Source organism: Chironomus tepperi, unplaced genomic scaffold (genome assembly GCF_022539635.2).
Source record: "Chironomus tepperi strain 1889 unplaced genomic scaffold, CSIRO-AGI_Ctep_v1 contig_67, whole genome shotgun sequence".
NCBI classification, from domain to species: Eukaryota; Metazoa; Arthropoda; class Insecta; order Diptera; family Chironomidae; genus Chironomus; species Chironomus tepperi.
Genome location: NW_027226189.1, coordinates 1865581 through 1878051, shown reverse-complemented (window position 1 = coordinate 1878051; position 12471 = coordinate 1865581). Strand labels below are relative to the sequence as shown.

At 30.9% G+C, this 12471-nt stretch overlaps 2 protein-coding genes across 3 annotated transcripts; one reads left to right on the top strand and one right to left on the bottom strand.

Annotated features, from left to right (window-relative positions):
• Window positions 1-1871: 1871 nt before the first annotated feature.
• On the bottom strand, window positions 1872-8603 carry LOC139100611 (adenosine receptor A2a-like). Of its 2 annotated transcripts, XR_011545457.1 has the most exons (5): window positions 8291-8603; window positions 8062-8181; window positions 7701-7955; window positions 5935-7626; window positions 1872-5852 (listed from the first exon to the last, which is right to left on the bottom strand). XR_011545457.1 is itself a non-coding variant. In XM_070653291.1 (4 exons), the coding sequence occupies exons 1-4, from the start codon at window positions 8582-8584 to the stop codon at window positions 7303-7305; spliced, it is 993 nt and encodes a 330-aa protein (XP_070509392.1). In that variant the 5' UTR covers window positions 8585-8603; the 3' UTR covers window positions 1872-7302. The 2 variants fall into 2 exon arrangements, 1 of the variants encoding a protein (XP_070509392.1); XM_070653291.1 differs by having other exon boundaries at window positions 1872-7626.
• A 1504-nt stretch (window positions 8604-10107) lies between these two features.
• On the top strand, window positions 10108-11779 carry LOC139100561 (small ribosomal subunit protein uS7). The gene is made up of 4 exons (XM_070653190.1): window positions 10108-10199; window positions 10402-10571; window positions 10638-11075; window positions 11594-11779. The coding sequence occupies exons 2-4, from the start codon at window positions 10413-10415 to the stop codon at window positions 11660-11662; spliced, it is 666 nt and encodes a 221-aa protein (XP_070509291.1). The 5' UTR covers window positions 10108-10199; window positions 10402-10412; the 3' UTR covers window positions 11663-11779.
• Window positions 11780-12471: the final 692 nt, after the last annotated feature.

The following is a 12471-nucleotide window of genomic DNA, read 5'->3' as shown; positions in this document are numbered from 1 at the left end:
AAGACTTGTGAAGAAATTTAGGCCATGCTTCATTTTGAGGTCTAAAAATCTATTCCCACGTTCTTCACAAACATGCTTCAAAAATGTTTGAGACATTTTCAAAAACACTTTACAAAATCAGCAAATCATATTTGGAGGAAAAAAATAATTAAAACCACCGAAATCCTGAAAAATTCCAAATGAAGTTATTTCCACACCATGATAGAATAATATCGAAAACAAAATTTTTGATTATTTAATCTGACGAGGCGATGAAATATCTTCACTTGAAATATATAAGTGAAGTTATTACCGCACTTCGCCAGAATGATAACAACAAATTTTTCATTATATTCAACATTGCGGTAATAACTTCACTTATATTTTATAGGTGAATTTATTCCGTCGTGGTGCCGGAATAACTATTACCGCTCGGTACAAAATAAAATTTCGATATTATTCCTGACTTGCGATTTACTCTCCAAATGAAGTTATTCCACGACGGTGCTATTACTGGGCATCTATTTTTGATGAACACTTGAGTTGAATCAGGCGATGAAATTTTAAATGAAGGCTTAACCTGCAATTTAGTTTGTACGATTATTACTCTAACTTCTCTGAGATTTTGTTGAATGAACAATGCCTTTGTAGCTGTAGGAACAGTTGGTTCCTCCGTTGAGACTTGCTGTGGAATTTTTTTCCTCTTCCTAGATTCTTGAATTGTTGTTATTTCATCCAAATCGATTTTTGGACTCAAATCTTGTTTTCTTTTTGTTTTCCCCATTTTCAATGGGGACAACAACAACAAAAAAAAACAAAAACTTGACAAAAACACGTTTTTTCATTGTTTTACAGTGTACTTTAATGTTTTTCGATGTTTTAACAGTGTTTGCTGAACAAAGTTTGATTTTTTAGCGCATTTTTGAAATTTTTTTCAAAAAGGTAGCTTATTAGCGCATTTTTGAAATTTTTTTCAAAAAGGTAGCTTAATAAATCACTTTGTTCGGTCGGCTGCCAATAAAAACTTTTTATCTAGACATCGTAGAGAGCTCGGAATGGTTTTAAAAGATCAGTTCCATAAAGTTATTGCGGCGCCGGGCATTTAAAAGTTTCAAATCAAAGCATAAATGCTATAATTAACAATTTTTCATTTTCATATACAAAAACAACAACACGTTTTTTTTCATTGTTTTACAGAGTTCTTCAATGTTTTTCGATGTTTTTACAGTGTTTACTGAACAATGTTTGAATTTGTTTTGACCGTTAAGAGGTTTGAATTATGAAAATCCGTTAAATGATGAAGTTCTTAAATTTTTGGAATTTTTATATAAATCTTGTTTTTAAGATCTGGAAGTGACCTGGATCTTACTGGATCTTGGTTTTTAGGTCTGGAAGTGACTTATTAATCAATTACTGATTGCTGGGACAAAAATGCGCTTAAGTCCCTCGATCAATAACACGAGGACTTTTGTAATTTTTTTGACCGTTATCTGGTTTAAATTATGAAAATCCGTTAAATGATGAAATTCTTAAATTTGTAGTATTGTAACTTGGAATTAACTGGATGTTGTTTTGTTGGTCAGGAAATTATATGGATCCTACTGGATCTTGTTTTGTGAGTCTGGATCCAACTGGATCTTATTTTTGTGGGTCTGGAATTATATGGATCCTCCTGGATCTTGTTTTTTGGGTTTGAAAGTGTCCTGGATCTTATTTTTTGGGTCTGAAAGTGACTTATTAATCAATTACTGATCGCCAGGACGAAAATGCGCTTAAGTCTCTCGATCAATAAAAAGAGGACTTTTGTAATTTTTTTATCCTTAATTTCACGAAATCATCTTATCTCATAACAATCATACTAAAAATCATGTTAAATTTAAATTAAAACCGAATTGGTGTCAAGACAAATTCACAAAGACAGATTATTATATTGATTTTTATTGCCATTTGCTTAGATACACAGGGTTGAATTTTTGAAAATTAATAATTTCTTCTAGTCCTTACTGATTGTTAATATCCGAATGTCATTTAAAATCGGAAAAAAATTATCAAGTTTACTTAATGATTTTTTGGTAGTGGCTTTGACCTTTTTTGACATTTGAAAAATATTATAAAATAGTATAAAATTACATTCAAAATTTTTCAAACAAATATAAAAAGAAAATAATAAAGCATTTACAATGCTTCGGTACTACCAAAATTCATTTAAAAGTAGAAAATTTTGCAAATCAAATTTTTATACATTTTACAAATTTTCTTTCATAGTGTAAGTGTTTACGATGCCCAGTAATAGCACCGACGTGGAATAACTTCACTTGGAGAGGAAATCGCGAGTCTGGAATAATGTCGAAATTTTATTTTGCACCGGGCGGTAATAATTTCACCTACAAAATGTAAGTGAAGTTATTCCGGCACCACGACGGAATAAATTCACCTATAAAATATAAGTGAAGTTATTACCGCAATATTGAATACAATGAAAAAATTGTTGTTATCATTCTTGCGAAGTGCGGTAATAACTTCACTTATATATTTCAAGTGAAGTTATTCCTTCGTCGCGTCGGATTAAATAATCAAATTTTTCTTTTCGATATTATTCCATCATGGTGTAGGAATAACATCACTTGGAATTTTTCAGGATTTCGATGGTTTTAACAAGTTTTTAATTATTTTTGTTTCTCCAAAGTATGATTTGGTGATTTTGTAAAGTGTTTTTGAAGATTTCTCAAACATTTTTGAAGCATTTCTGTGAAAATTTTTCATCTTTCATTTATAGAATCATATGCAGTGAAAACAAAGCTCACAGCTTTTCTTTGAATACCAGAGACAAAAGGTTGACAATGCAAAGTCATAAAAAGAGTGGTTCTGATCCCACTATAAACGAGAGGTCTATTGAGTGTGCTGGTATAGCGCATCCTCACTCGTTAAACAATCATTAGCTGCGAAATGTCCTGACGAAACTCTAGATCTCAATGATCTATATAGCTAAAGTTTTTTAAGTTGTCCTGAAGAGCTTTGAGATGAGACTATATTTCTATCTAAGCTGATTAGACTGTTCAAAGCGACTTATGCGAGAGTCTTGTGTGGTGTAAAGGTCCAAGGCAAAATGTCATGTTTTTCAAAATTGTGCTGGAAGGAGTATTCAGGAGTGCTGGTCTTGAACTTTAAGAGTCCAATAAAATCGGCCTTCGAGTCAATGAAGACAAGACAAAGGTGATAGGAGATTTTAGGTGGTCAATGACTTTGTCTAACTTGGGGCTGTTATCAATAATCATTTCGGTATTGTGGTAGCTCAAGTAAATAAGGCCTTAAAGGCAGACTTTGTAGATAGTAAAATGTCACGTGGACGACGTTAGAACTTATGGAAAGAAAAGACAATCAATAAAGTATTGTATTAGGAATCAGAAATTGCCAAACGGTAGTCAGCGATAGGGCGGGCTCCTGAGCGGGCTTTATAATGGCCTGCACACAGTAATTACTTTGAGTAATCACATCTTCTGTCTGAGAGAGGATGAAAATATTTAAATGCAAGACGTAAATGAACGTAATATGAATGCAATTTTGGCCAAGCTTCATTGAGGTCTAACAACCTATTCCCACGTTTTTCATAGACATGCTTCAAAAATGTTTGAGAAATCTTCAAAACACTTTACAAAATCACCAAATCATACTTTGGAGAAACAAAAATAATTAAAAACTTGTTAAAACCATCGAAATCCTGAAAAATTCCAAGTGAAGTTATTCCTACACCATGATGGAATAATATCGAAAAGAAAAAATTTGATTATTTAATCCGACGCGACGAAGGAATAACTTCACTTGAAATATATAAGTGAAGTTATTACCGCACTTCGCAAGAATGATAACAACAATTTTTTCATTATATTCAATATTGCGGTAATAACTTCACTTATATTTTATAGGTGAATTTATTCCGTCGTGGTGCCGGAATAACTTCACTTACATTTTGTAGGTGAAATTATTACCGCCCGGTGCAAAATAAAATTTCGACATTATTCCCGACTCGCGATTCGACATTATTCCACGTCGGTGCTATTACTGGGCATCGTGTTTACAATAAATTCAAATTTTTGATTGGAAAAAACGAACAACTTTTTTTTTGAACACATCTATATATCTTGAGAATAACCTCATCTTTCGCGTACCTTGACTAAAAGCAAGAAATATTTTTTAGCGCATTTTTGAAATTTTTTTCAAAAAGGTAGCTTAATAAGACACTTTGTTCGTTCGTTCGGTCGGCTGGAACGCGGAAGTTTTTTTTTTTGGAAACTATTTTTTTGGAATTCAATTATTTTGGAAATAGTAAAATAAAATAAAATTTTGGAATAGAATTATTTGGAAAATAATTTTTTGGATTTGTTATTTTTTGGAACGGATTTTTTTGGCATGGAAAAACTTTTTTTGGAAGAGAAATTTTTGGAAAGTTCAAATCTAATAAATTTTAGCTTGTAATTTAATTTGTGGAATATTTGTTCGGTGCATTTTTTATAATTTATCAGTACTAAATTAATGTCTTTTATATGAAAAGTTCTCAAACTTTCAGTCATGAGAACAATAGTGACTTATACATTGCTGGATTTTGTATTTGGGCAGAGTATTTGACTACGATCTTAGTAGATCATGTGTTTTAAGTTTGAATGACTTGGATTTAACTTGATGCTAATTTTATGGTCTAAAAGTGATCGGTATCTTACTGGATTTGGTTTTGTGGTAGGAAAACTGTTATCAATTAATCATTTACGGATCGCTGGATCAAAAATGAGCTTAAATCCTTCGATCAATAAGTCGACGAGTTTTGCAATTTTTATAAAATTTTCATGTGCAATTGCCAAACTTATACAAAAAGCTATTATGTCTCAAAAGCGTAGTTTTAACAGTGCTCGGTTAAAAACTCTTAAATTTCTGGGTTCAAACATAGACATGAACCTAACTGACTATTTATTTTCCAATCTTTATTGTTTTATCCTTTTTTTAAAAAAATAATATAGACCGTCCTTAAACTAAAACACATGATCTCCTAAGATCGTAGTCAAATACTCTGCCCAAATACAAAATCCAGCAATGTATAAGTCTCTATTGTTCTCATGACTGAAAGTTTGAGAACTTTTCATATAAAAGACATTAATTTAGTACTGATAAATTATAAAAAATGCACCGAACAAATATTCCACAAATTAAATTACAAGCTAAAATTTATTAGATTTGAACTTTCCAAAAATTTCTCTTCCAAAAAAAGTTTTTCCAAAAAAATATTTTCCAAATAAAAATTTCCAAGAAAATATTTTCCAAAAAAGGTCTTTTCAAAAAATTATTTTCCAAAAAAATAATTCCAAAAAAATCCGTTCCAAAAAATAACAAATCCAAAAAATTATTTTCCAAATAATTAAATTCCAAAATTTTATTTTCCAAAAAATTCCGAGCCAAAAAAATATTTTCCAAAAAAATATAGTCCGCCGGCTGGAACGCGAGATCTCGAAAACTAGACATCGTAGAGAGCTCTGGTTTGTTTTAATAGCTTCGTTCTATCAAGTTATTGGGTTATCGGTCATTTAGAAGTTTCAAATCAACGCATAAATACTATAATTAACAGTTTTTCATTTTCATATACAACAACAACAAAAACAACAACACGTTTTTTCATTGTTTTACAGTGTTTTTCAACGTTTATCGATGTTTTAACAATGTTTACTGAGCAATGTTTAAATTTTTTTTGACCGTTATGAGGTTTGAATTATGAAAATCCGTTAAATGATGAAGTTCTTAAATTTTTGGAAGTTTTATATGGATCTTGTTTTTAGGTCTGGAAGTGACCTGGATCTTACTGGATCTTGGTTTTTTGGTCTGGAAGTAACCTGGATCTTACTGGATCTTGGTTTTTAAGTCTGGAATTGACCTGGATCTTACTGGATCTTTTTTTTTAGGTCTGAAATTGACCTGGATCTTACTGGATCTTGGTTTTTAGGTCTGGAAGTGACCTGGATCTTGTGTTTTAGTTCTGAAAGTGACCTGGATCCTACCGGATTTTGTTTTGTAGGCCGGAAAGTAAACTGGATCCTACTGGATCTCGTTTCGTGGGCTAGGAAGTGACCAGAATCCTACTGGATCTTGTTTTTGAGGTCTGGAAGTGACTTATTAATCAATTACTGATCGCTGGGACAAAAATGCGCTTAAGTCCCTCGATCAATAACACGAGGACTTTTGTAATTTTTTTATTTTGTGTTGTAGAGAAAAAGATTTTAAAATTTTAAATTGTGCTTTAAAATGTTACGCTATTGTTGAGATTAGGGTGATTCCACAGATTATTAAATAAATATATAGATTATAAATGGTGGAATCACCCATCACACACATGAAAAACGAAGGCGTAAAGTTAAATAAATATTAGTAAGTTTTATTCGCGTCCGGCTTAAAAACGGTTAGTTTAAAAAATTACAAAAGTCCTCGTGTTATTGATCGAGGGACTTAAGCGCATTTTTGTCCCAGCGATCAGTAATTGACTAATAAATCAGTTCTCGATCTACAAAACTAGATCCAGTTCACTTCTAGACCCACAAAACAAGATCCAGTAGGATCCAGGTCACTTCCAGATCCAGTAGGATACATATAACTTCCAGACTCACAAAAACAAGATCCAGTAGGATCGAGGTCACTTCCAGACCCACAAAACAAGATCTAGTTAATTACAGGTCACCATACTAGAAATTTAAGAATTTCATAATTTAACGGATTTTGATAATTTAAACCATATAACGGTCAAAAAAAATTTAAACATTGCTCAGTAAACATTGTTAAAACATCGAAGAACATTGAAAAACATTCAAAAGCAATGAAAAAACGTGTTGATGTTTTTGTTGTTGTTGTATATGAAAATGAAAAATTGTTAATTATAGTATTTATGCTTTGATTTGGAAGTTTTAAATGGCCGGCGCCGCAATAACTTTATGGAACTGATCTTTTAAAACCATTCCGAGCTCTCTACGATGTCTAGTTAAAAAGTTTTTAGCGTCAGCCGAACGCCCGAACGACCGAACGAACAAAGTGATTTAATAAGCTACCTTTTTGAAAAAAATTCAAAAATGCGCTAAAAAGTTTTTTACCTCATTTTTTTTAATTCATAATAATTCATAAAAACCTAATCCATAAAATTCTGATTATAAGAAAATTCAAATGCCTTTGACTTATTTTCAACAGCAAATCTTGATTCTACACTCGTTGAGTAAGCTGGTAAACTTTATTTAAATATATTTTCTCAGTATGGATCATTTTCAATGAATATTAAAAATCATACAATAAAGAATTTAATTACTTATCTGCACCGATTAGATTTAAAATTGCTTTTCTTATATCTCTCATGTGATATGCATATAATATAGGATTAATAGCAGAATTTGAATGTGCAATACAAATGGCTAAAGCTACAGTGTTTCGTGTAATATAACAAGATTTACAAAAAATAGGTAAAATATATGCAATGTGGAGTGGAATCCATAAAACTATAAAAATTACTATTATTGAAGATATATTGATAGTTACTTTAACCTCTCGTTTGAGAAACTCCTCTCTATGCTTTTTGTCTGATATTTTACATTGAGATGGTGGTTTTTTCAATAAAATTTCTTTTTTCATCTGTAATAGGTAGTTTAAGGTCAATATTTTGCGCTTCAATGAAATTAGCAATTATTCTTATTTTTATTACATACCTGTCTTATGATTATTTTGTAAATGTTAATATATATCATAATCATTGTGATTGCTGGAATTAAAATCACGAATAAAAATCGAAGAAGTAAATAACCTTCAGCCATAATCTCAAATATAGAACATGTTTTATCATCAGACTCTTTGTGCCAAAATAAGGGCAAACATCCAATTAAAATTCCTAGAATCCAACAGATGCCAATTTCCTTAGCCACATTTTTGCTTGAGGTTGAGCCATTTAAAGGCAAATTTATAGACTGTAATATGCAAAAGAAAGAAATAATATAACAAAATGATTATGCTCAAGCCCCCAGTTGATAATTTTGTATTGTATATAATTATTATGACGTTAACTGCTATTACCAAAATACGATCAATTGAAATTAAAAGAAGACTAAAGACGGAAATGTTACAAAGAGTTAAAACAGCTAAAATTGGCAACAAGCACATTAATCGATGATATGAGGATGAGTCGGTATATATCTGAAATGATAAAACCAGATAGAACAAAAAGCATTAGATAACGAAATTTATGGCGAAATTATTAAGCAGATAAATTGCTAGAAGAAAAGAAAATTAATTCGTTTAATACCCAAAATATTGCAAATGGAAGTGCAAAGAATCCCACTAAGAAGTCTGCCGTTGCTAATGAAATAATGTAATAATTTGTTTTACGTCTTAATTTTCGTTCTCGAAAGAAAACAATGATCACGAGTATATTTCCAAGCATAGCAAAGATTGCAACAATCGATTCCATAAATATGAATGTGATTTTTTCAAAATTCCAAAATAAAATTTGCTGGTTTTCAAAAAAAGTCGAATTAAAATTCCTTTTACTATGATTTTCACAACAATCTCCAAAATTCCAATTATTTTTAGAAGACATTGAATTTACTTCTGTTCTTGTTTAATTGATAAGCAATACTGAATTATTATTATTAGATTAAAACAAAAATATTAAATGAGAGAGTAAACAGTTTTTGCGAGTTATAATAAGGGGCCGTTCACTTATTACGTTCGCTTTTTAGGGGGGAGGGGGGTCTAGGATTTTGTAACAGCCTCAACAAGAAAATTTTTTTTGAAACGACATTTAGTAACGAAGGGGGGAGGGGGGGTCTAGAAATTTGTTTTTTTGCGTAACGTAATAAGTGAATGGCCCCTAAGCGAATTAACCTAGGTTAAAATATGCTCAAATCATATCAATAAAGTTGCTCTTAAATTATATTATTATTCAACTCTATTTTATATTAGTGTGCTGTACTTTTATCATCATATGAAGTAAATTATTCCTTCTCGGTGGTTCCACCGATTGGTTGAATTTTCGGTGATTCCACCGATGAAATTTTTCACAAAAAATGAATTTTCTCTTAATTCACTCACTTTTTCATTACTTTTACTGCCCTATATGACGTTTTTTTCCATTTACTAAAGTTATAAATTATCTTTTAATTTTAATATACTTTAGTTAAGGAAATATTTCCATTTTTATGCCCGTTTACTTACACTTTTTTTTGGAATTTGCTGTTTTTGACATCATTCAAAAGCAAATTCCAGACTTTTTAAACACTTTTACAGCTTCTTTGGTGGTCTAATCGATGATTCTTTTTCTAATGCATCTTAAATTGTGCTCATAAGTACTCAGAATCAAGCTATTAAGCTAAATTTATTAAAAATTCTCATTGTTGAAAAAAGGTATAAGTAACAAAATTCCTAATCCGCGTGAAAACACATTTTTAAAATCAAAATTATAACTTAATTAACAGCAATTGCTTTGATTAGAATGGTGTTTATGATATTAAGTGAGTCAATAAAGATGTTTATCTGGTATTTTTGAAGTGTCAACTAAATTAAATCGGTGATTCCACCGATTGGTTGAATTTTGAAAATTTTTACTTGAATAATCCGTGTTCTTTAAAATTTAATCATTTTCAAAATGACATTTACAAATAAATTTAATTTCTGGCCTTTAAAAATATTAACAATTTATTATGAATTTTTAAAGAAAGTTTCAATCAATTTTTGTTATTTGATACTGTAAAGCCTCAAGCCCGGGATTGAAACCCCTAGTCCCGAACAAACTAGAAGCTTTCCCATGACGATGCTCACAAAATTGAGCATGCTCAATTATATGAACTGAGTATACTAAAGAGCACGCTCATTAAGGTGAGTACTCATTGTCTGAAAGGGTAGAAATTTGCTTTTTATTTTTTTATACATCCCCTATTTCAAAAATTGTCATGTTTATAATTCCTACCATAACAAACCTACAGTAAACGATTTGTGAATAGTCTAGGAACTTCTGTTTAATATGGGATAAATCCAAATCCGTTTAAAAGATTTTCTATACAAACTATTTCGGCTACATAAGGCTTTTTTAACGGCTTCAATTTGTTCAAAAAAATAAAGCGCTGCTTTTTTGTCTGTAAATCGATGCGACTCTTTCTTTTTTCTTTGGCCCTCGTGGAATCCAGAGTTTTCTCGTAAATTTAAATTATTTACAGGTATGTTAATAGTTTTAAATGCAATTTTTGAAGTTTTTCTTGAAGTACAAGTAATGTTACACATTACTGTGATAAAGTTTTGATTTAGAATGACTAATTTGTCTAAAAAATTTGTTAAAATATTTTTGCTTATTCTAACCAAAAAGAAAAATCCTGCATTTTAAAAACATTGATAATGAATTATTTTATAAATCTATTTCAGAGTGGTCAATAATGGCTGCAGAAGTAGCAGAAAATTTTGAAGGTGAAAATTTTGATACAGGAGCTCAATTCGTCGAAAATGTTGCTCCTGTGGTCGCCGAACTTCCAGACATCAAGCTTTTTGGTCGCTGGAGCTGCGATGAAGTTCAAGTATCAGATATGTCTTTACAAGTAAATATATAAATTAAATTATTTCGATATAATTTAAATTAATTTCTTTATTAATTTATATTTCAGGATTATATTGCTGTAAAAGAGAAATATGCACGTTATTTACCTCATTCAGCAGGTCGTTATGCAGTAAAACGTTTCCGTAAAGCACAATGCCCAATTGTCGAAAGATTAACATGCTCGCTTATGATGAAAGGTAGAAATAATGGTAAAAAGTTGATGGCAGTGCGTATTGTGAAACATGCTTTTGAAATTATCCATCTATTAACTGGAGAAAATCCATTGCAAATCCTTGTTTCTGCAATTATTAATTCCGGACCACGCGAAGATTCAACTCGTATTGGTCGTGCTGGAACAGTTCGTCGTCAAGCTGTTGATGTCTCTCCTCTAAGACGCGTAAATCAAGCCATTTGGTTATTGTGTACAGGAGCTCGTGAAGCTGCATTCCGTAATATCAAAACTATTGCTGAATGTTTGGCTGATGAATTGATCAATGCTGCTAAGGTACTTTTTTTTTGCTTTTACGTACGATATTAATGTTAGTGATAGTCAATCATTTAAGTTATAAATTGAGTGTCCATATATAATACTATGTTCATCCAACAAATTGTGAACATAAGTTTCGCTTGTGGACAATATTAATGTGAAGGCTCTTCATAATCCTGATTCTTAATATTTTGCCATTATTATCTATCGTGGAAAGGAAAGTCACAAAATCATTAAGTTCAATATTTCATTTATTTTGTTATTATGGATCAAAATGAAATTATTTGAGTTTATTGAAAAAAATACGTCCGAAGGTATTACCATTTAATTGGATTCATTTTGTCAATTTTATGGCATCGAATTCGGACCAGAGTAAATTTGGTCTTTCTTTATTACTAAATTGAAATTCATATAAATTTTTCTTGAATTTCATTGATTGTATAAAGATTGTTACATTTTTTTCCTTCTTTTAAAAAGCAAAATTATTTTAATTTTACTTCAACTTTTATTTCATTATTTTTTTCTTACATTCATAGGGATCGTCTAACTCATATGCTATTAAAAAGAAAGACGAGTTGGAACGTGTTGCTAAATCGAACCGTTAATTTTCTAATTGTGGCCAGCAAGTGGAGGGAGAAAATCATCATATACATCTTAATTATGTAAAAAAAATATCCAATAAAAAATGATGATAATAATAAAACACGAATTAAAAAAATGGAGTTTCTAGTTTATTTTACTTCCGTTCAATCGGAAGGAAAGGAGATTCATGGACCTTTACATTTCAGTCATTTCCGCTTTCATCAATGATTTACCTTAAAACGGAAAATCTTCAGGGCGAAGAAAGTAAAATCACTAACGGGCCGTTCGCATTTTTGGAGAGAGGGGGTCTACGATTTTGTAATAGCTTAAACCAGCTTAAACAAAAAAAAAATTTTTGATTTTTTTGACATTTTGTAACGAGGGGGGAAGGGGGATCTAGAAATTCGTTTTTTTTTTTTTTGCGTAACGTAATAAGTGAACGTAATAAGGAAAAAAAAAAAATCAGTAGGATCTAGTTCACTTTCTGGCCTAAAAAACAAGATCCAGTAGGATTCCAGTTCACTTTTCGGCCCACAAGACAAAATCCAGTAGGATCCAGGCCACTTCCCAACCTGCAAAACGAGATTCAGTAGGATTCAAGTCACTTCCAGACCTAAAAAATAAGATCCAGTATGATCCAGATCACTTTCAGACCTAAAATACAAGATCCAGTAAGATTTAGGTCACTTCCAGGCAGAGACTAAAATGTATGAAAAATAATATTTGATGAAAAAAATCATTTTTTTCGATACGTTCACCACACGTAAAATTTAATCTCGTAAGCTTCATCACTATGTAAAATTTAAGCACCAGAAAACTATTCTAATTTACT

What these genes read in the sequence shown, in the direction of transcription:
- LOC139100611 (XM_070653291.1), bottom strand. Translation starts at nt 8,584, where the DNA reads ATGTCTTCTAAAAATAATTGGAATTTTGGAGATTGTTGTGAAAATCAT. An exon ending in TTTCAATTGATCGTATTTTG is followed by an intron (nt 7,956 to 8,061) that starts GTAATAGCAGTT and finishes TGCATATTACAG; the next exon opens with TCTATAAATTTGCCTTTAAA. An exon ending in ACAAAATAATCATAAGACAG is followed by an intron (nt 7,627 to 7,700) that starts GTATGTAATAAA and finishes TACCTATTACAG; the next exon opens with ATGAAAAAAGAAATTTTATT.
- LOC139100561 (XM_070653190.1), top strand. Translation starts at nt 10,413, where the DNA reads ATGGCTGCAGAAGTAGCAGAAAATTTTGAAGGTGAAAATTTTGATACA. An exon ending in TATCAGATATGTCTTTACAA is followed by an intron (nt 10,572 to 10,637) that starts GTAAATATATAA and finishes TTTATATTTCAG; the next exon opens with GATTATATTGCTGTAAAAGA. An exon ending in AATTGATCAATGCTGCTAAG is followed by an intron (nt 11,076 to 11,593) that starts GTACTTTTTTTT and finishes TTACATTCATAG; the next exon opens with GGATCGTCTAACTCATATGC.